Raw genomic sequence first — 24,437 nt, 5'->3', positions numbered from 1 at the left:
GCGGGGTAGGAGGATTCTGCTGTCTTCACCTGGCTTGGCCTATATACGACTCCAGAACTACAACCCTTGCCCTATCCTTAGCTGCCCTCACAAGCTATTCATTTACAACAAACTGCTAAAAGGTCACAAAAAAAAAGGAATGAAACTGGACAGATCACCTGGCATCAACTCTGCAACTGGAAATGATAACCATCACCCTGCAAACATCTCCTTAACAACATCTAGAGGTTGGTGTCAAAATGGGGAGAGTTGTTTCATAGATTAGTAAAGCAACAGCCTGACAGTGATATAGGTCATTCTGCTATAACGCAACAGTTGTGTTCCTCTGCAACCTCGCGCTATGGGAAATTGCTACATAAATTGCACTGTACAAAATCGTGCTATGGAAAACCCACTATTCCCATTCAGCAGAAAGCTTGCATTATGCGAACAATGTCCACAATTAATCAACTGTCTTATAACCAGTTTGCACTCACGAAACATGCATTATAGAAGAAGGGCTTATGCCCGAAACGTCGATTCTCCTGTTCCTTGGATGCTGCCTGACCTGCTGCGCTTTTCCAGCAACACATTTTCAGCATTATAGAAGAACTACCCATACTCTCAGACCATACCTCACATGGTGTCCCAGACAGCTTCATCGCCATCCCTGCATAAATACTGCCTTCATTCCTGATGAAGGGCTTTTGCCCGAAACATCGATTTTCTTCCTCCTCGGATGCTGCCTGACCTGCTGTGCTTTTCCAGCACCACTCTAATCTTGACTCTAATCTCCAGCGTCTGCAGTACCCACCTCTGCCTATATACTGCCTGTCCATTGTAGGCCTGCAGCAGTATACCAGTGAAGATCAATGCAACCTGAAGCAACAGAACCTGATTTTCCACTTAGACACTTTATAGTCTTCAACACTCAACATTCGAGTTCAACAACTTCACACCATGAACACCCTCCTCTGTTCTGATTAAGGGCCTTCCTCATCTTCAGATACCCACCTGAGCCATGTCTCTTTTCTTTAGTCATTCACAGGATGAGGGCGTCACTGGCTAGGCCTGCATTTATTGGCCACCCCTTAATTGCTCTCCAGAAGATAGTGGTGAGCAGCCATGTTGAACATGCAAATTCCCTTTGTGGTCAGCACACTTACAGTGCTATTAGGGTAGGAAGCTTTAATATTTTGACCCAACCAACAATAAATGCTGCCCTTGGCAGCAACATCAACTAAACAAGAAAACAGCATGTTTTAAAAACTAAGTGAATGTTTGACATGCACATTCCGAAGGTCAAAGCACTCAGTCTCTCAGGCAAGAACAAATGAATTGTCCAGGAGACAGTCTATGAAGACATGCCCAGAAATGAGTGCTCATAATCCAGCCAATGAAGTTACAGATGAGAGTACCCCTTCTAATTAAACAAAAAACACCAACAGAATTAAAACCAGGTTAATGTTTATTATTTACAGAAATTAAGAAAATGTATACACAGTTGCTCAAACCATCCTTGCATTTATGTTCTGTACAACCAAATATTGGGTCATCTCAATACACTTGAGTCATCTGAACATTTCTTGTGTTTGAAATCTGGCCAATTTAAATGCAGTAGAGGATTTAACAAGTATTTGTCCTATCAACATTAAAAAAGTGATCATTGCAAAACAACCGACCCCCAAGTGGAAGAGGTGGTTTAACAATAACAGCTATCTGTTATTAATACGACCAGTCAAACGCGGAAGGAGTTTTTCACCAGCGCCAGCAGGGTCAGATTACAGTGCTCCAGGAGAAGGCAAATTGTCCAACTTCGGAATGGTCGTTTAAGAACAAATGTGAAACTCTCGCTTCCCCTTCTCTGAAGGAGTCATAATTAAACACAACGGACATCCAATAGTCTTCACTGTCCTGGTTTCTTTCCACAAACATCTTATTCTCTTCTCTCCTCATATCATCACCTCATTGTCAAACTCCCTCCTGGGTCAAACAGAAACACCCAGACTCAAAAGAGGGACCATTTAAAACCATAAAAACTGCAAACAAATGGATTGTCACATTGAAAATTGCAAGATATCATTTAATGTATTTACTGCTATGTAGCAGGAAGAACCCAAAGAGCTGTAATCTACTAATCCTTTGCTCTAGACCCATCACCCTCCCCCCCCTCATTAAAGCAGTTTTACAGAAATAAGGGTAGCACAATGATGTGAGAATACTCTAAAAGAGTAGCTGAGACTAACTGCACAGGTGCTAGGGAAGCTAGATAAACACACAAAAGAGAAAACAGTAAAAGATTTTTGAGAAAAGGGTGGAGGGAGGTTTCTGCAAACCATAAACCCCAGTAATGCACCTGCTGGGCCAAATGGGCTCATTTCTGTGTGGCAAATACCACATTATTAATTATATTTGAATTAAAGGGCATGTGTTCAATTGTATCTCTTTTTTACTTTAAAAGAAAAAGTCAATGATGAATAAATTTGATCTATTTGTTCCTTGGCAACGGTAGTCAGTCAATATTGAACAGAGGTTATATCACAGTAGCCACTGGAATTGGAGGACTGAAATTTTGCAGCAGGATTATGAGGACAATGCACTACAGAAATAAAACCACAGTTCATTCCTTGCTCAGCTCAATGTAGATAAGAGAACCTTATCGATTTTAGAAGTATTTATCATGTTACAGAATCCTGTGCCACACAGACAACAATATACTTTTTTTCTGTATCATAATTTGTCAATGGTTCATACTTTCATTCAGAATTTTCTTGGGACTCAGGGACTCAAAGCTGAGGTGTAACATATATGTCACCATGTGCAGTATTTCGCATGTGCAGCTGTAAATACTACTTTTTACAACGAGCCAAGCTGCTCCAATTGACCATCAGTATTACAGAAAGAAAAAAGTGAAACAAGGAAACTTGGGCAGGAGGTGGTGGGGCTGGGGGAGCACTTGTGTAACAGTTAGAAAACATCGAGACACTAGATTGACTGGAAAATAATCATGAAACTTCAAATCAAGGTGTAATTTATCTGCTTGGGTGGGAGCTTTGGATTTTTCCATTTAATGGGCCCTCCCATTGTATGCATGGGGTTAGACTTTGGTATTCATTACCAGGTGATAGACATTTCAGGTGCACAGGGACATTCACATTTTAGGGAGCGTGGGTTTTGATTATGCACATATGGGGTAAAGGTTAGGTGTGCACGTGTCTATGCACATGCGTGCATGTGAGAAGACATCTTTGGATTGTGTGTGTGTGTATAGAGTAGAGAAAAGAAGTTTCTTCCATTGACACAACCGTAACCATTCACTAGCTGACTAAGCCTTCAGAATTCGTCCATAATGTCACTGAATATTAAAACAGGACTTCATTAGTTGTGAAAGTGAACAAATAAGAGTTAGTTAAAACAGTTAATTGATGGAGAGGCTTATTTCAGATAATAAACAAATTAAATTGAAGGTGGCCAACAAAGTTATCCTCTTCACCCTCATCTCCTGGAATCTCTACTTTATGTGAATTGTCTTGCCCTGTCCACATGGGAGCACCAGTAATCATAAACAGATTGAGCACTTCTATTTGAGCACTGACAGCTATTCCAGCTGTAACTCTGACATCGCTCTCCTGACCTGACTGGTCTACAATTTTTAAGATCAGTGAGAGAAGCCCTTCCCAGAACGGGCCTATTTTGGGGACTCATCTATCCGATGCCTCCATAATATCCGATCTCAGTGCTGCTGGACAGGGCTCTGGGGCTGCAGGGGTTGAACTAAGAGGTCGAAAGATTCACTTCAAACCATTCGAGAGATGAATCTCCAAGTTCAGGAACCGATCAGCAGCTGGGCCTGGCAATGACTCCACTGGTTGGTATCCTTTGAGATGCCAGTCCAATTCCCCCCCAGTTGGTGTACTGACTGCCCACTCAAATGCCAGGTCCTCACTTAGACCGGAAGCATAACCAGATAGGAATCTTCTACCAGCCTCCTGCACCAGCAGAAAGCCTGGGGAAATTCAGATCCCTAAGGTTCCTCAACAGGAGAAGGGATAGGGATTTGCGACAGCACAATAATTAGATCCAGCCAGTTGGTACAGATTGTGAAGATGTACAACTGCTGCGTGGAAGTGCTACACTTTGGAAGATCAAGGGAAGGGAAAAGTAAGAAAAAAGCAACTGCCAACCTTCACTTCAATAGAGGCATTAGTTATAGCCCACAACAGGATTATCAGTCCACTTCATAAACAAAGGAATAACAAAAAAGTTAAATCTACAATATTTAGCCATTCACCGCCAGCTAGTTATACAACAAACCAGTACAAAAGATATACAAGCACCCAGATCTCTCAAGATTACCACAAATAGTTTTTCTTTAAAAAGAAAAATACGTGATAGAGAGGGAGGTTGTGTGTCTCTGGAACCGGATTATATGAAACTTTACAGTGCACCTGACATGTCAGTCCTGTGACCTCCCAGGACATGAAAGAGATACCCATCAACAACTACTACAAAAGCAAAACTGGAGGATGATAGTTTTGTTCACCTGCTCAGCCTTGAGTGCTTTGCTTGTTATGGTTCCACATAAATAGTAATATATTCACTGTATGACATGTGAAGACAGAAATTACACATCAGTTTTCCTGGTGAACTGTAAGAGATCTTCAGCTGACTGATGTTTCAACGCCCATAGTTCGAGGAGGGATGAAGGGCCTATCCATCCCAACGGTTCATGAAGGTTCCTTTTCTCTTTGGCCAACAGAGTGGCCGACAGTCATTCTCTTCCCAGGTGCTGCATCACACTAAGAAGTATGAAGGTAGCTCAATAACGTCAATGATGATGAAAAATCATCATCAGCCATGCTTACAGCAGGTCAGAAATAACACCTCCTCCTGAAAACCCAGAGAGAGAGAGAGAGACAGAGAATAAAAATTGAAGTATCTCAAGGTAATGGACAGGAAACATGAAACCAAATTCTCAAGATGTATGTCCCTTTGGCTAATTTCAGCCCCAGCAGGAATGATACAAAAATAAACTGCTGATTTATAATACCAATCTTAACATAACAACGGTTTTCAAACAGGGGTACACAAGGCCTTGATTAGTATAGAGGTGCTGGTGAAACACTCTAGAGAGGGAGCAAGAGGTGAGTGAGCAAATTAACGCATCTCAATCTTGAAAGTGAAACTGTATCAAAAAGGAGGGGACATTACTTTCCAAAGTCTCGCGTTTATTCTTAAATAGCAAATCGACCATTTTCTTCTTTAACATTTTGACCTTGCAGTTCCAAGCAGTAACAGAACAATTCCCTTGGAATGTCCAAAATTCCATCTCCCAGTTCTCATAATCCATAAATCCGACTCCAGTCTTGTGACTCTTTTACACTGTCTTAATATTTCTTGGTGGCCTGAATTGGACACAGCTCTTAAAAGGTGCACTCTAACAGAACATTGTTTGATTTCAGTACGTTTTCCAATACTATGATTGAGCTACATTGTTCAACATTGAACACGCTGCATTGCTTGTTGGTCTCCAAAATTTGGACATGATTAATTGTGTGGCATTTTCACTCATGTTTTGAAACCAAAGATTCCCAGGAGTATGATGATATTTTGAAGGCATTCCCCACAACATGTTTGAAAACCACTGCTATATGCAAATAAGTAAAAAATCCCAATGATTTATAAACAGAAGCACAAAGTATAAAGCAAGCACATTATGCTAAACCTATATAAAACACAAGTTTGGTCTCAGCTGGAGTATTGTACTCAATTCTGAGCACCACAGTTTAGGAAGAACATGAAGACTTTGGAAGCCAAAAGTTACAGACCTATAATAAAACAGCAGGGTAGTGGAATCAATCGGATAGAACTTTCAATAGGCCTGATGGGTAGGGAAATACTTGACACAAATTGCATGGATTCGCCAAGGAAAACTACGTAAGCAAATGGGGGGGGGGGGGAAATGACATTAATAAAAAGCGACATTGTGCAGGTGAAATGAAGTAGGATCGGGAAAGATTTGGAGATCCGTGTGCTCCACACATGGACTAATTAAGCCAAACAGCTTGATTCATTGCTGCAAACACTACACACTGCTATCCACTTAAACAGCAACCCCGCATGCAAAAGCAGGAGCAGAAACTAGAGGGAGCAGAAGGGTGAGGAGGAAGCGGGGGTGGCGGGAGAAAGCACAGGTATCAGGTAAGCTGCAGGAGCTCCCACCGTGGTCCTTACCTGAAGGTGGCTCAGCCACCTCTGCTAGCTCCTTGCCCTTCACTGCTCCTTCCAAAGGCTGACCTCTGTCCCCTTTGAAGGCTTTCGACTTAATGAAATCTTTCTCTTTACCTTTCGTTCCTTTTGGCCGGCCTGCTTGCTTTTTCTTCGACTTGCCATCGCCCTTCACACCCAGCAACGGGTGAACTTCTGCAGGAGAAAATAAACCGGCTGGTTACTGTCGCTGAGCTCAGAAGCAATCGCCTTTTGGACCACAGCTTCTGAGCCAGTGAGACAGAAGACAATTGGAAGGGGAAAAGGGGGATTAAGCATTTCTGCTCCTAAGTTACCCAGTAACTCCTCTTTGCTTTGATAACCTGCGCACAGGTTTAAACATTAACAAGACTGTATGGTCAATAAAGCTTTCTGGTAACAATTTTGGCCTATCCTAATCTTTTATGCATTCTATTTTGTGAACTGATCTCATCCTTTTGCTGCTTCACTTTCCATTTAAATTGAAGCTTTCAACTATCTAATGCGGTCCGAACAACTATAAAAGTTCATTATGATAATACTATATTACATACATATATTTGGGCAGCATAATGGCTCAGTGATTAGCACTGCTGCCTCACAGCGCCAGGGACACAGGGTTTGATTCCAGTCTTGGGCTAAGGTGTGGAGTTTGACATTCTCCCTGTGTCCGTGTGGGTTTCCTCCCATAGCCCAAAGATGTATAGGCTGGGTGGAATAGCCAGAGTAAATATGGGGTTGCAGGACAGTGTCCGGGTGGGATGCTCTTCAGAGTCTTCCGCACAGTAGGGGTTTCTATGATTCTACATTAGATTTGATAAGCTTTTAGCCCTTTATGGGAACAACCGTTCATCTCATCAACTCTCATCCAAGCTACACATTTCCATCCCCTAACACAAAGCAATAGGATTTCAAGCCAAGCTGTGCCCAATGTAAGATTCAGTACAAGTACAGGTCACTCAAACAGCCACAGATCTCCCACAGTATTACTGCTTTCTATGATCTGGACATTAATGAGATATCACCAAGGTAGTACATTTTAACCTCCTCCAGATTCCAATGAAATTCTCTGCCTCCTTTTGAAATGATGTATCCAAATAGGAGGTTGAGGAGCAATTATTAAAGCAAAGAGTTATCAAAACAAAGTGTAAAATACTTGTGATAACTGGTCTAATAAGTAACAAGTACCATCACACGGAACTCCTTGCAGCTCAATAGTCGTCATCTTGGGTTTCTTCTTTGGCGGCTGTGACCCATCAGTGGACGCCTGCCGTTTCTTATCCGGATTGTTCAGGTCATCAGCTCCTGGGTTCTGTCCAAGACATAGAAGCGATTAAAAAAAAAATCTCAAAACAGAGAATAATTTCCCTCACTCTCTGACTAATCTCAACTACAAAGGAAGTGAAGCCCCTCTGTTGAGTGAACACCATACTGCAGCACAAACTCAACACTTGATCAAGCATCACCATCATCCTGATGCTCTGTCATTCAGAGACGAAATATTCCATTGATCCATTTGCTAGTCATAAACTTTGAATGTGTTTTTTCCCTTAATTATGCCACTGCGAGCTGCCTTAAGATATTTTAATACATTCGCATTAAAGGCACTAAATAAAGATTAAAGGGCTCTTGTGGGTGAGTGGTGGTGCCCCTACCTCTGAGCAGAGGCTCAGTTCAAGTCCCACATGCTCCAGAGGTGTACAATAACATCTCTGAACAGGGTAATCAGAATATATGTACAAACAAAACGCTTTAAAGAAAGACCAACTTTTATGCAGCCAATCAAGTAGATTTTGGGAGTTTACTCACTTTTATAAAATGGAAATTGTGGCAGCTAACCCTCACACATCAAGGTCTCACCAACACCAATGTGAAAATAATCAGTTTGTACATGCTAGGTGCTGGTTGAGAGGTGGGTATCGACCTGGGTATTCTGTGGAATGCATCATTCATTTACATCCAGCCGAGGGAATAGGCCAGGCCTGCTTTAACCTTGCACCTGATGTCTGGACTATTGTGGTTTTCGGTGGGGAGGGAATGGGGAGTACATAGGTCAGCAAGATTAATTAGCATGAACCTATAAAATTGACAGAAATTAAAGTTAGATACAAAACTGTTGGAAGAAACAAAACAGTAGGACACTTACACAAAAAAACATATTATTAAACATATCTTCAGCAGTGGCCTGATGGACAAACAGTAGTTTTCAGTTTTGAATCCCTAGTACTGGGATTTCTAGACTGGGAAAAGAGAACAAGACCCATCTAGTTCACCTTCTACCATCCTAGTAGCAGGATTACACGATGACAACAGAGATGCTACCAAGACTCAGACACAAAGTGAGGAAAGCCCAACAGTGGAGAAGTGCTCTGGATTCCACAGATACCTGTTTTTCCAGGTTTGCTGCAATTACATGTCTCAAAGCACTCAGATAGAGAATCCCAAAATATTATCAATCCTAATGCATTGTTAGTAACACTCATTCGCACGAACATATGAGTCAGGGAAAGCTGTAGGCCACTCGGCCCCTCAGGCTTGCACTAAGATTTTGACTGATCTGCTTGTGTTTCAAACTCCCAGCCCCTCCAAATACAAGTGAAGTTAATGTCAAATTAAACTGCTAAATGATCCGTCATGTTACTGCTCATCAGCAACACTGGGTTACAGTGTTATTTGCAATCTCACCTGCACTGCTTCAGGAGGTGGTCCATAGGGATTCTCTTCAGGATCCTCCACTTCTGGAGATATTGGGAGGTAGAGGAGAGCTTTGCAGTCTTCAAACTCTTCATCACTGGGTGAAAACAATGCAAGGCATGAAACCACATACATTACCCCCAACTATTAGCTTCTCTATTCAAAGGATATGAAAGCAGTTCTCTCAAGCTGTACTTCCACAGTACGTGCAGCGAAGACAAATGGTTGGAAAAGAAATGGTCTCTTACAGAGAGCAGAACAGTAATTGACGCTATCGCTTAAGCAATAACCCTGCATTCGAATCTGAGGCCAAGTATTTTAACTGCAGATCAAGACTCCGTAGAAAAGGCTGAAGATAAACATAACATTTTATAAGCTCACTGAATGAGCTTTTTATCGTTCATGGAACGTGGGAGTCACTAGCAAGACAAATATTTGTTCCTCATTCCCAATTGCTCTTGGACTAAGTGGCTCACTCATCTATTGCAGAGGGCAGTTAAGAGTAAGCCGTGCTGCTGTAGGTCTGGAGTCAAACGTAGACCAGACCACATAAGGACAGCAGATTTCCTTCCCTAAAGGCAAGGATCTTTATGATAATTGATGATAGTTGTCATGGTCACTAATCTTCATTCCAGATTTTATTTATTGAATTTAGATTTCACCATCTGCCAAAGTGGGGTTTAAGCCCATGTTCTCAGAGTGTTATCCTGGCTACGTGGATTACTAGTCCAGTGACATGAACATGAAAACATCACTCTTGCTGAGGAAATATTCAACCAGCATCAAAAGTCACCAATCTACACTAAAGTGTCAGGAGACAAGTAGATGATGGAAGACTTGGTACCCAAGCCCAATGCAGCATGCAAGTTCATAACCACCCCAAGCAATATCCCCTGATCATTCTCCCACTCTAGCCCAATGCAGTTAATTCTCTGACTGATACCCAATGACCTGAAATTAAGACTCTTCTGGTCCTATTTTATGAAGTCATGAATTCACATTTTCAAGTGTGGTGCGCAATCACAGGGTGCACCCAAGAATATGAGAACATACCAGCCATTACTGACCACACAGTACATGTGTACTGGAGGAACATTCACTTTACTTGTCTGCTGAAGATTACTGCCCAATGTAAACATCCCAGAGCTCCAAGAAATACAGGAAAGCACCTTCACCACATGGACTGCAGTGGGTTAAAGCAGTGATGGGCAATAAACACCACCATGGCAACGATGGATCATTTAAAGAATGAACCAAAAGAATAATTCCAATCAATATATCGAGACGTAGAGGGCAACAGGAAATTAAAAACCTTGGTTTCTGCAACGTTCCTGACAACAAAATGCAGCACCCCAAAGAAATTCCCTAGCTTGAAATCTAAGTTGATGCATCTCACCAAGAAACAACATATATTCAGTTGTGGTGATCTACCTGCTACAAAAAGCAGCAATAGGATCGACAGATGTGACATCAACCTCTTCATCCTCTGCCGCATCGCCACCTAAAGGATTTTCAAACATAAATTGATCAAAGTTTGATAACAATACAAAGGTGTACACTTTAGTTTACATGTATAAGATGGCTGGGACAACTTCCTAATATGGTAGCACGATGTACCCATGATGGAAGCAACACCCTTCACAGCTAAAACAGTATGATTCAAATAACTATTATAGTCTGAATAAATATTGAGAACTTAAAGTGGTCTTTAGTGAAGTTTATTAAGATTGTAGTTAGTCTTAGAAGAAAGTCAGAAACTGAGACAACCTGATAGAAGGACATAAAATTATGAGAGGTGTGGATAGTTGGACTCTTTCACCCTGTATGGAAATGTCACATTTTAGGGGACATTTAAGGTGAGAGCAGAAAAGTTTAAAGGAAATGTGCAAGGATTTTTTTTTAAACAGAGGGTGGTAGGTGCCTGCAAGGGGAGCTGGTGGAAGCAGATACGTTAGCAAAGTTTAAAGGGCATTCAGACAGATACACGAACAGGTCGGAATAGCAGGACACAGACCACGCGCAGGCAGAAGAGATTTGCTTAGAATGGTATCATGATAGACATAGACATGGTCAGCCAAAAGACTGTTCATATGCTCTGTTCTTAAAAAAACAATTCTCAGAGGAATCCACATTTTTATTGTCATGAAGTTGGTGTGCAAAAATGGTAAAGTTGTAAAATGGGGGAAAGTATTGTGCCATCCCTTTAAAAGCTGGTGTTCTTTTTGGTTCTTAGAGATTTAACAATGAATGTCTGTGGGCAGCAGCTGCAGGTGCTCAAATTGACAAACTGTATTAAAAAGCTGTTCAGTGAGCAGACCCAAACAGCATTTTTGCCAGACAACAGTTTAAATTCAGCCAATTCAATTTAAAAGCTACTGCGAGACTAAGGACCAATTAAATTTAAATCTGACGGTGTTGACAACCTCGAACTACCCCGGTTATAAACAAATTAAATGTCTGCACGGCGTGGGTCATGGCTATTCCTTTGTTTCGGAGGAAGTGGGAGTTGCTAATGTGATAGCCACTTCCGCCCCGAAGGACACCACTCACCTAGACACGGAAACCTCGACTGCTGATGTCACTTCCACCACCAGTGACGTCACCCACCGAGAACCAAACCGAAATGCCACCTGCGTTGCTTGTGACGTCACTGCCGTTCCTGTGGACATAGCTATAAGCTCCACTCCCTACCCCCTCCGTGAGTGTCACTTCCATTGGTGACGTCACTCTGGACCCTATAATCACACCCACTCAAGCAACTGTCTCCGCACCCACCTCCAGCTCCAGCCCCACTCTAGGTCCTAACTCCCATTCCTGCCGTGTGTTCACCATTCCCCCAGACCTCCCCCTCACTAAGGATGAACGTTTAGTCCTCAGTAAAGGCCTCACCTTTATCCCTTTACGCTCCCAGATTCATGAGTTCAACACATGCTGCGACCTTTAACGTTTCTTCTGCTGCTTCCGCCTCTGGGCTTACTTTTACAACCAGGACACCCGCCCATCCACTGAGGACCCCTTCTCCCGACTCCAACACATCCCATTCACCTGGACAGCCCGTACCGGCCTGTTACCTGCCCTCGATCTCTTTATTTCAAACTGTTGCTGTGATATCGACCGCCTCAACCTGTCCAACCCCCTCCTCCCCCCCTCCAACCTCCTGACCTCACAATGCGCAGCCCTCCACTTCCTTCGCTCCAACCCCAACTTCACCATCAAACCAGCGGACAAGGGAAAGGGCAATAGTAGAGTGGCGCACCGACCTCTACACCACTGAAGCCAGGCTCCAACTCCCTCAATACTGTCCTGCCCCCCTTACTTCAGGAACTCCCCACCTACATTTGTGACACCACCCAGGCCCTTCATCTCCTCCAAGATTTACATTTTCCCGATCTCCAACGCCTCATCTTCACCATGGACATCCAGTCCCTGTACACATCAATCCACCACGACGAAGGTCTCCAAGCCCTCCGTTTCTTCCTCTCATGCCGTCCCAACCAGTACCCTTCCACTAACATTCTTATCCGCCTGGCTAAACTGGTCCTCACCCTCAACAACTTCTCCTTCCAATCCTCCCATTTCCTCCAAACCAAAGGGGTAGCCATGGGCACCCGCATGGGACTCAGCTCTGCCTGCCTGTTTGTCAGATACGTGGAACAGTCCATCTTCTGCAGTTACACCGGTATCACTCCCCACCTGATCCTCCACTACATCGATAACTGCATCGGCGCCGCCTCGTGCTCCCACGAGGAGGTTGCACAGTTCACCAACTTTACCAACGCCTTCCACCCTGACCTCAAATTCACTTGGACCATCTCAAACACCTCGCTCCCCTTCCTGGACCTCTCCATCTCTGTCTCCGGCGATCGACTAACCACAGACATCTATTACAAGCCCACCGACTCTCACAGCTACTTAGACTACACCTCCTCCCACCGTACCTCCTGTAAAAACGCCATCTCTTATTCTCAATTGGTCAATTGAGGATGACCAATTCCAGGATGATCAATTCCACCTTAGAAAGCCCCAGATGGTTTCCTACTTCCATGATCACAACTTCCTTCCCATGTGGTTGACAATGCCCTCCAACGAATCTCCTCCACTTCACTCACCACCGCCCTTGAACCCCACTCCTCCCAATACAATAAGGACAGAACCCTCCCCGGTCCTGACCTTCCACTCCACCAACCTTTGCATACATCGCATCATCCTCCGCCACCTTCAAAGACCATCGGTCGGAAATTTACCTGTACCTCTCCCAATGTCATCTACTGCATCCGTTGCACCCGGTGTGGTCTGCTCTACATCTGGGAGACAGGACGCCTTCTTGTGGATTGTTTCATAGAACATCACTGGGGCATCCGCACCCAGAAAACCCACTGCCCCGTGGCTGAACACTTCAACTCCCCCTCCCAATCCATCAAGGACATGCAGGTCCTGGGTCTTCTTCACCACTAAACAGTTCCCACCCGACCCCTGGAGGAGGAGCGCCTCATATCCCACCTTAGGTACCTGCAACCACACAGGATCAAGTTGGATTTCAACAGCTTCCTCATTTCACCTCCCCTCACATTATACCAGTCCCAAGCTGCCAACTCAGCACCAACTTTCAGACCTATCCGTCATACCCCCCTCTGAAATATCACCTACTCCCACCTATCGCTTTCTCAGCTACCTTCTCCCCAACCCCACACCCCTCCCATTGGTCTCTCAGCCTTGGCCCACAAGCCTCAATTCTTCTGCTCCTCGGATGCTGCCTGACCTGCTGTGTTTTCCCAGCACCACACTCTCGAGAAAGTTCAGGAAGACCATTCTGTGTGAACTTTGAGAGACAAGCTTGAATTTATTGTTCTTATTACTTAGAGCTACGTGAGTGGGATCTAAGTTATTGAAACAGCATACCAACAGAATTTAGCTCAGTTAGAGAATATGTATAGTTAGGGAGTAACTGTTCAGCTTGTTAGGAATTCTGTTAATTTGTTCACTGTTAGAGTTGGATAAATAAATTATTACTTGTTAATTGTAAAGTGAGTGAAAGGATTTCATTTCATTTAACTAGTCCTTTATAAGAGATTGGAGGGGTGGGGTGTGGGAAGTATGTAATACTCCTTGTCACATTTCTTTATCAGATTATGAGGTGAGATGCTCCTCTCTGCGTGTTTGTTTTAAACATCAAAGGGGTGGCAATCTCCACGTCATACCACGACAGAGATCACCATGACCAATTGTTGCTTTGAACACTGCTGAATATATTGGCAACACCAGCAGTAGTTGCCTCACACTTTTGAGAAGTCAATGTATGCAATCCTGAAGACTAATGATGGACATCAGATAAATTGGTTGTTCAAACATCAAAATACAGGTGATATAAATCTGAAATAAAAACAGAAAATGCTGCAGAAACTCAGCAAGTCCGGCAAAGTTGAGTTACTGAGCTTGAAAACACAAAACTCCGTTTCTCTCTCCACAGTTGTAGCCAGAACTGCTGAGATGTATTGATCAGTTTACTAAGGAGCCACCAAGGGAACAGGTGCCAAATTGCTACAGTTTCTAGCTGGGTCTGAAGTACAGTCAGTAATACGAAATTAGAACCAATTGTTATCGTGTAAAAGGAAGCCATTTAGCCCATGCACTCTCAGAATGAGTATTATGACTAACTGTCATCTTTCTTCCTTTACCCCATAACCTACAATATTAGAAAGTTACTTGAACAGAAACAATACCCTCCTGATTGCCTTGTTGAACCTGCCTCCATCAGAGTTCTAAACAGTATTTTCACACATACTGTGTGAAAATACTTTTTTCATATATTGCAATTACTTCAAACATGTGCCCGCTCATCAGACTCCTTTTACAAACAGTTACAAATTCTCACTGTTTATTTTGTCCAGACGTCTCATCATTTTGAGAGCTTCTATCAAATGGGCTTCTCCCTTCTGAAGAGGACAGTAACAGCTTCTCTAGTTTATCTTCATTACTGAAGTTTGTCATTCCAGAACCAAGTTTCATAGACCTCTTCCACAACCTCTCTAATGTGTTCACATCTTTCAAGTGGGGTGCCCAGAGAGCTGCACACACACTCCAGTTTTCATTCTTACCAGTCTGTTCAGGCTCGCTCTTATCTTCATCTTCAATATCAAACTCAGATTCTCTCTCTTCGTATTCAACATTCTCGTCTAACTCTTTGAAGTCTGGAGCGAATGCACTCCAGTTTTCCTAAGAGAAATGTAACCACGTTCAGTCAAACAGGCTGCGTTTGGAATTCCAGACATTCAAACCTGAAACAAAATCTCCAAGAGCAAAACATCTACATAGCTGGGGAAAAAAATAGGAGGAAAGTGGAAAATGAAGTATGTGTTTCAGACCTGATCATGCTAGTCTTTTAACTGTAGGACTGATTCACCCCATTTTTTTCATGATTCACTTCCATAAAGCATGGTCCTATTTCCATTCAAACCACTTTCACTGGTCACAGTGCGAGACAGAGATGAAGTCTACAGACCAGAATTAGTTTTCCAGCAGAAACATACTTCAAAGAATCTACCTTCCTCCTAACCACACCACACCTCACCCCTCCATCCTCCTTTTTCAAATTAAACTGTGACCAAGAATACAGGAGCTCTGTATAAGGGGAGGCCTCTCTCAGATTATAGACACTGGCTCAGACATTTCCTTTCTCAGCTGTACAGAGACAGCCAACCAATGGGAAGGCTGTAAAGTTAGAAGTTTACTTAGCTGTAAAAATAATTTTTCACTGCTCACTGGAACAGAATATAACAAGAATCAGAGGTCATGTCATCCCCACTAAAATCTCACATTTCAGTCACTCCATACCGACTGGATTTGGCCAACAGCTGATATTAAACTGCTTTCCAAATTAATTAGCCAAAGAAAGAAAAGTACCACGAGGTGAGCCAACCAGAGCCGTGATAGGACCACACATTAAATATATTTATTCATATTTTAACATATCCGCTCAAAAGATTCACATAGCTGTTTCTTTCACTCCATGCTGGGGTTTTGTAACCATGGGATACGCTTTTATATCTCTTTCCAATGACTGTGCCACAGATAGGAGTGTGTGTCTAGGCACCAAATCTAGAACGATCTAGAATTTAATCTGATACACACTATGCCAGCTTTCAGGAATAGTTACTTTGGTGTGGGCATCTGTCATCTGGCGATTGTTATTCAGATTCAGGAGCCTTGCCTTAGAGACAAAGTCAACCCTGGGACTTACCACTTGGTTCTGAGCCCAAATAGACACGACTCCACTGGATATCGAGGCTATGATCGGTCGGACAGGGTGCCACTAAAGCAGAAATTTTAAAAGAGAAAGAAAGAAAGAAAGTTAATCTTGCGTCTTAAGTATAACAAGGGATTTGGCAGGAAAGTAGAGTTGAGATTGAAGATCAGTAATGATCTACACTGAATGGTGGAGAAAGAGACATGGCTTACTCCTATTTCAGTGACCTTGAAGAAAGCCTAGGGTCACTCAACTAGAATCAGAAAAACTCAGTAAATTAGAGTCTGCCAGTGATTAAAACTAATTAGCCACAAATGGTCACTTACTGCTACATCCAACAACAGCTCTCCTCGGGTGCCATGAAGAATCTTCACCAAGTTTCCGATGCTTTTCTCCCACATGTAGAGCGCGTGCTGCCGTGCTGATCCAGCGCAGATGTACTCCCCGTCACCAGAGAAACAACATTTCTTCCAGGGAGTCCTGAGGTTGAGACAAAGTATTAGGTCATAGATTTAAAAAAAACAACAAAAAAAACAGAAAGAATCATTCATTCCCGGTAAACATGTTAAAGGCAACTCAGCCACGCTCACTGAACAAATGCCTTCTGATTTCCACAAATGAGAAGCTTTAATCCAGTGAATTAAATCAGGATTATCTCTGTGCTTTTCCATAATTAAACATCGGCAAAAGAAATAGCTTTGTAAAGTGGGATATCTGACTATAATTCTTTTCAATAAAAAGCCATTAGTGACAATAAGACCATAAGAAATAGGAGTGGAAGTAAGGCCATTCAGCCCATCGAGTCCACTCCGCCATTCAAACATGGCTGATGGGCATTTCAACGCCACTGACCCGCACTCTCCCCGTATCCCTTATTCAATCATTCTCCCTTTTTTTGGTGAATTCACAATCTATTAAATTAACCATTAACTGGTGATCTGGCACCTTGAGAGATTCCAGTCATTCTCCTCAGCCTCAGCATTGTGACAATGCTCAGGCCAAGAGCAACATAACTACTGATGATCCCGCTAACTGCTATGTCTGTACCACTATTATGACGTTGTTACAGTTTCTAACTAGGTGGTGGTGCAGTGGACATGTTATCCAGAGGTCCAGTTAAGTACCTGCTGAAACTGGTTTAAACCCCACTGTAGCTGCTGGTGAAATTTAAATTCAATTAATAAATTTAGAATTGAAAGCGAGTCTCAGTAATGATGACCATGCAAACACTTGTCAATTGTCATAAAAATCATATCTTTCAGGAAAGGAAATCTGTTGTCACCATCTACTTTAGCCTACATGTGACTTCAGACTTTTAACTGCCCTCTGAAATAGCCAGCAATCTTTCCAAGGATAATTGGGGATGATCAACAAATGCTGGTCTTGCCAAAAGCACATACATTCCAGGAAAACATAATTTTAAAAGTAGTAGTTTATTCAAATACTGACCTGTTCACCAAGTCCTGCAGCTTCTGCATTGGTTCAGGCTCCCCATCTCGCCCACATGTCAAAATCTCCCGACCGTCATACACTCGAATGATTCTGTCTGCTGTGTTTATTAGAAAACAGCTATCGAGACACAGGGAGAATAGTTTAGCGAAGAAGTACCCACTGCCACATTCAGGCAGAGTGAAAGTAAATAGGTGGCGCTTGCTAGCATAGATACAAAATGCAGTGAGATGCATCTAATGATTGTTCGCTGGCAAGGGGTGTTTAAGGTGAAAAAGGTCAAAGATGATGTCTCTCACTTGTTTCATGAGGCTTTAAGTCAGAAGAGAAGAGGAAGTTTTTAAAGCAGCAAACTGAATACTTTGAAAGCTTGAGTAAAGGCTAGATCAGGTTTACTTTCTTTGATAGCCCAAAGAGAAATATAATTTTTAATACTTAAATGCAAAATAAACTTCCTTTTAAAAATTTCTGCATTTTAAAATAAAACAAAACGACCGAACATTTGGAAGTGTGGAGCAAGAACAAGGTTCAAAATAAGCAAGGAATTGGAAAAACTCAACCTTCAAAGAATCATAGGGTCACACAGCATGGAATCAGACCTTTCGGTCCAACTCATCCATGCTAACCCAACAGCCTAAATTAATCTAGTCCCCATTTGCCAGCATTTGGCCCATATCCCTCTAAACCCTCCAAGTTCACATACCCATCCAGATGCCTTTTAAATATTGTAATTGTACCGGCCTCCACCACTTCTTCTGACAGCTCAGTCCATACAAATACCACCCTCTGCCGAATAAAGCCCGGAATATCCAGTCATGAGGTGTGACCAATGAAAGAAAAGCATCCGACCGATGTGTGGGAGAAAGAATCTGTGAGGAGCTGCTTCTCCAAATCATAGATTCTTGTCTCTCCCATGCTCAGTGCTTCAGTTCTCCAATCACAGGTTCCCTCTCTACTGAAGAGAACCCTAAAAATAGAAATGAAGGAGGGAATGACACCACATCAATAATAACGGAGTCAGTGAGGGGAAGAATAGCAACTCTGAATACCAAGTAGTAGTCCGATAGAAAATGTCAATAAGAGCTATTGAAAAAGATATATTTAGACCATTGGGTAAGACAGTGTCTTTGGTGTTTTTGACACTGAAAAATTAACCTACTGTTCAGGTTACTCATCCATCGATTGTTGCACTAAGTGCAAGTCACAATTATTCCCAAATGTTCACATCATGGAAGATTTTCTACCCTCTATCTCAGTGACTGCATTACAATCTGGTCCAAATATGGACTTCAGAGAAAAAGTGAGAGTGACTGTCCTCAAAATGCAGGTAGTAATTAATCAAATGGGGCATCAAGGAGCCCTATCAAAACTGGAGTCTGAGGGAACCGAGGGGAAAGCCCTCTGCTGTTTGGAGTCATTCCAAACACACAGGAAGATATTTGTGGTTGTTGGAGATCAATCACCTCAGATCCTAGACACCTCTGCAGTAGTTCCTCAGAGCAAGTGTTCTCAGCTCAACCAACGTCAGCTGCTTTACCCTCCATCATGAGACCAGAGGTGGGAATATTCGTTGAAGATTGCACAATGTTCAGCACTATTTACCACTCCTCAGATACAGAAGCAGTCTGTATCCAAACGCAGCAAGATTTGGACAACACTCAAGCTTGGGCTGATAAATGGCAAGTAACATTATTGCCACATAACTGCCAGGCAATGACCATCTCCAACAAGAGCAAATTGAACCATCATTCCTTGACATTCAATGGCACTATCATCATGGAATCTCTCACTGTTAACATTCTGGGAGCTTACCATTGGGTCAGAAACTTGAACTTAACAAGCCAAATAAGTATTGTGGCTACAAGTACTGATCACAGGTTAGGCATCTTGCAGAGAGTAACGCATCTCCTGATTCCTCAAAGCCCGTCCACCATTTACAAGGCACAAGTCAGCAGTGTAATAGAATACACTCCACTGGCCTGAAAGAGTCCAACTTGAGAAACTCAGCATCATCTATGACGAGTAGCCTGCCTGAGGAGCAGCATAAGCACCATCTTCAAAATTCACTTCCGCAAAGACCACCTACTCAATAAGAAACAGGGATGGGCAATAATGCAGGCTCCATGTCTCAACAATGAATAAAAAACCAAGTGTACAGGGTGGCTGCATGTGCCAAGCAAAAGATGCACTGAAGCAACTCGCCAATACATCTCAGACAGCATTTTTCAAACCTGTAACATCTAACAACTAGAAGGACAAAAGCAACAAATACATGGGACCCTACCATGTGGATGTATCCCTTCAAACCAAACATTAACCTACTTAAAACTGTGTAGCCCTTCCTGTTGCTTGGTCAATATCATAGAATTCTCCCCTCAGCAGTACTGCAGGTATATCTACCCATGCAGGGCAGTGGTTCAAGAAGGCAAGTCATCACCACCACCTTCTAAAGAGCAATTAGGTGGTGGTGGTCAGGGTGGGATGGGAGAGGGAGTGAGATAGAGTGAGAGTGAGAGTGAGAGTGAGAGTGAGAGTGATAGAGAGAGAGAGAAAAAAAGAGAGAACTAAAGAGAGGAAATAAAAATACAAATCTGAGAACTCTGCAAAGCAACACAAGTGGCGCAATACCCATTCTGATCACTCACTGATTCAGACTCATACCACTGAGTGAAAACAGCTCATTCTAAACTCCCTGAAAAATGTGTGAATCAATAAAAACTCACCTCCCTTTCCTCGCAAATTCGATAGATTTAATCGCGGTGGTGTTACTAGTGCCTGTTGTGACTCTGAATGAAGCTACCAGATCTTGTGAATCAGTCTTTAGAACCAAGATCTGAAAATACAAGGCGCATTTTAACATTATCAACAAAAATAAGAAAAACAAGAATTGAGTAATGTCACAGGGGTCAACACGTGCCCTAAATGGTAGGATCTTAGCTCTCCCTGCCACTGACTATTGATATACAGAAACATTACAAACGTGAGGCATGTTAGCCAATCACAAATCCAAAAAACAGAAAATTCTGTTCAAATGAAAAAACATTTAAACACAAACATCAATGTGTTTCTCTTCAGGAGGAGGAGACACCATGAACGTTAATATCCTCAATAACAATGGAGCAAGTTTATGGGATCAGAAGCTTAGAGCAATAAGTGTCCTGGGTTTGATCTTCACGCAATGCTGATTTAGTCAAAGACACCACTAAGGGGCATTACAGCTCGACTCAGTGTCTGTGGGCCAGGGAAATTAATTGAACAAAAAGCATCCAGGACTTCCAAACCTCACCGTCAGTGTTGGAAAGGCACAAACTTTCTTTCCCTCTCTTCTACTCCTTTCTGTATTGGTTGACAAGCAGTCACTATTCATCCTTTGACTTCACCAAAGCAGGATGATGCTGGGGCAAGTCAATGGAGGACTTCCATCATCTGTGGATCTGTATTCCAGCCACTAGGGGGAGGGTAAAGGCTCAGCAGTGGGAGATTTATCAATCTTTAATGGTCTGAAGAGCAATGTAGATCAATAGATACAGCCAGTTTTGACAAAGCACTGGATCTTTCGGACATTAGCTCCAAAGTGCTTTACCACGTGAGATTGCACAGAAATAGACTGTAAATAAATGAATCAATTAAATAGATTCATGATTCAGAATTGATACATTTGATCTACCAGTGATACAACTAGAAAATTGGAGCAAAGGAACAAAAGAGATTTTCCTGTAATGCTCACCTTTCCCTTGGCATTCCCTGTGTAAATATATTCTCCTCGTCGGTCAAACGATGCCACAACATTAAGATCTGAATCATCATCTACAGGTAGAACCACGTGCTTAGAGTCAGAGAGAGTTAATAACACTGGAGCACATTTCATTGGGCAGACAAGGACCCTGTTCCTGTGGATACAATGCAGGTTCAAATCAGTTACAAATATCCATTTAAGGGCTTGTCCTTCATTAGTAAACTGAACTAACCAATGATCAGAACGGAAAAGCCAAGTAGGTGGTTTCTTTCTCCCACACAGCTTTATTAAGTGCAACATTATATTGTACTTGCATCACTGGTGTAACAGATTGTTATAGAGAAATAGCACTCCAAATGACCAGTTAGCAACTTAGGATCATAACTACCACTCCCACTTTATTGAGCCCGTTACCATTCACTTCTCTTCTCTGGGTCCTCTTGGGGTGCAGTGGCAGTGTCCCGACCCCTGAACTGAGAGGCCCGGGTATAAGTCTCACCTACTTCAGAAGTGGGTAATTACATCCCTGAACAGGCTGATTAGAAAAAACCGTCAGCCCTCCTCTGAGTTCTGTTGTGATGCAGTATTAGTGTCACCACCTCTCAGCAAGAAGGGCTGCGCTCAATTCCCACCTGTCCAGGGGTGTTGCTTAGAAAATATCACATCATCTCTGGACCATCATCTGTTTCTTGTCCCATTGCATCCACATTTCGCCTTTGTCATTTAATAGCTTCCACTCTTCACCTTATCACAGACTTCCCTCTTTGTTCCTTCCTCTACCGCTTTAGCCTAATCTCTGGACTTGGTAGTAAATTGTTGAAGCTTTAACCTCACATTGTTCTGATCAAAGGGCATTCAAATGATACCAGAGTGGTTTCTCTTCACAGATGCTGCCAGACCTGGTGAGTATTTCTAGCATTCACTACATTTACTTCAGACTTCAATTTTTTTTTCATGGAATGAGGGCATCTCAGGCTAGACTAGCATTTATTGCCCATCCCTAATTGCCCAGAAGGCAGTCAGAGTTCACCATATTGCTATGAGCCTGGAGTCATATGTAGGCAAGACCAGGAAAGATGGCAGATTTCCTTTCCTCTACTGGCTATATCGTTGTTATTAAACCCAATTTAGTTAAACTCTAGACTTACAGAGTATTTGCACTACTTTGCTTTTGACCCGCAGCAACTAGAATTTGGATTCTGTGACTCCTGGCAACAAGTTTCCAACGCTGTTGGAGAAGCTGGACAGAGGCTGAGAAGCTCTTTGCGAGGCAGCAGCAGATTCAGAACTGCAATGACTTGGGTTCCTGCTTTATGTCATCCACGAAAGGATAGTGTGCTGCAGAATCAGGAAGCAAACTTCCCTTTCATTTGTGCAAGGGGAAAAAAGAAAGAAACCACTGACTCTGTATAATTTATGTTCCCTGTTAAGATTTTGGATGGCAGATGTTCTGATGCAAATACTAAACATGAGAAGTTAATGAGTGTTAAAATGTCAACAATCTGTACAAACAGAGTAACTCAAAGCCAACAAAGCAGTGCCTGACATTCTAAGTGGATATTTCCCACAACTGCCACCCTATGGATTAACCACACTCATTATTTTACATGCAAAATTAGGGACAGGTATCTCACACCCACCCAAAACTGGGTTGCATTTGCCTAAACCCATGTTACATTTGGAAACATGTCTTTAAAATTCCTAAGCTTTCAAAGTTCAGAGAGGAGCGTAAACAGAAAAGTTAGAAAAATGTTTCATTCAACTTAACTTTCATAGCCCCAAGTGGACTAAAGATTTTAAATTTGCTGCATTCCTGGAAATTTCATTGTAAATCTATGCAAACTCTTGGAACACTTACTGATCTCTGGGATGGAACTGCACTTTGAGAACTGGTGAAGGAAATCGGAACCTCTGGTCACAATCTCCAGACAGAACATCCCACAGCGACACAATGTTATCGGTTGACGCACTGACTAGTTTATGCCCATCGCGACTCCAACTGTAAAACATGAGGAAAATGTGATTATTTTTTTAAAATGCAATCTCCACAGGATGTGAACATCACTCAATACATTTGAGAAAGTGGTGGCAGCTTCTGAAACTGCTGTGTTTGTTGTAGGATAACATAGGGGGCTATAAAGGAGAGAATTTGACTCAGCAACGGTGAACGAGCAACAACATATTTTCAAGTCAAGTTGGTGTAAATTATGTAACATGTTAGAGGTTAGATTACTTACAGTGTGGAAACAGGCCCTTCGGCCCAACAAGTCCACACCGACCCGCCGAAGCACAACCCACCCATACCCCTACATTTACCCCCTTTAACCTAACACTATGGGCAATTTAGCATGGCCAATTCACCTAACCCACACATCTTTGTGACTGTGGGAGGAAACCGGAGCACCCGGAGGAAACCCACGCAGACACGGGGAGAATGTGCAAACTCCACACAGTCAGTCGCCTGAGTCGGGAATTGAACCCGGGTCTCTGGCGCTGTGAGGCAGCAGTACTAACCACTGCGCCACCGTGCAGTGTAAATACATTGATAGTTTTCATAAGGTATGCTTTTTCTTTCTAACTTAATGCATGCCATTGCATCCTCAGCAATTGTAGCCACAACAGGGAATACTGAAACACACAGAAATCAAAATCAACTGTCTGCCAGCTAAAATGAAAAGGTCAAGGCTGTTAGTGTATGAATGAATAGAGCCATATGCAACTCTTCCCAGTAAAAGCGAAAGAAATGGACCCAAAGAGATAAAACATAATGGGTGGCATGACTAAAGGCACATGTGCACCAAATCTGCAGTTAAAAACAAAATCAAGTAAAAATGTTGTGAATAAATATGATTCACCATTACAGACACAAACTCTTGGAATATTTACCAGTTGGAACTGAAATTTAAAACAGAGGAAGGAGAACTGGAACAGTGGTACTGCACTTCCACCTTCTGGGTGAAAGAGAGAAGTGCAGTTACTCTCAAAATAATCTGGGAGTATAAACAGCAGCAACTGAAGAACAAAAATCAGATGAGGGAAAAAGAATGGGGTGGGACGGGGGGGGCTCTTTCAGCATCAACAAAATAGAGA

The 24,437-nt window shown here is 42.6% G+C and overlaps 1 protein-coding gene across 2 annotated transcripts in view; it reads right to left on the bottom strand.

The window, feature by feature from the left end:
* Positions 1-1,429: 1,429 nt before the first annotated feature.
* rbbp5 (retinoblastoma binding protein 5) overlaps positions 1,430-24,437 on the bottom strand; it is a 57,269-nt gene continuing 34,261 nt past the window's right edge. Inside the window, exons 4-15 of one of the 2 annotated variants that reach the window (XM_087973465.1) lie at positions 23,206-23,346; positions 21,339-21,501; positions 20,335-20,444; positions 17,612-17,731; positions 16,489-16,642; positions 16,157-16,228; positions 15,015-15,132; positions 10,351-10,420; positions 8,911-9,016; positions 7,414-7,537; positions 6,214-6,402; positions 1,430-4,869 (exon numbers count right to left, since the gene is read on the bottom strand). In XM_087973465.1, coding sequence (XP_087829591.1) covers positions 4,841-4,869; positions 6,214-6,402; positions 7,414-7,537; positions 8,911-9,016; positions 10,351-10,420; positions 15,015-15,132; positions 16,157-16,228; positions 16,489-16,642; positions 17,612-17,731; positions 20,335-20,444; positions 21,339-21,501; positions 23,206-23,346 — 1,396 coding nt within the window. In that variant the 3' untranslated portion in view covers positions 1,430-4,840. The remainder of the gene's footprint in view (positions 4,870-6,213; positions 6,403-7,413; positions 7,538-8,910; positions 9,017-10,350; positions 10,421-15,014; positions 15,133-16,156; positions 16,229-16,488; positions 16,643-17,611; positions 17,732-20,334; positions 20,445-21,338; positions 21,502-23,205; positions 23,347-24,437) is intronic. The other variant, XM_087973466.1, reaches the window with a different exon arrangement.

This window comes from Chiloscyllium plagiosum, unplaced genomic scaffold (assembly GCF_037043375.1).
Source record: "Chiloscyllium plagiosum isolate Xiang-an unplaced genomic scaffold, Cpla_swu_hap1 HiC_scaffold_26, whole genome shotgun sequence".
Taxonomy (NCBI): Eukaryota; Metazoa; Chordata; class Chondrichthyes; order Orectolobiformes; family Hemiscylliidae; genus Chiloscyllium; species Chiloscyllium plagiosum.
This window is presented reverse-complemented; position numbering and strand designations above follow the sequence as displayed.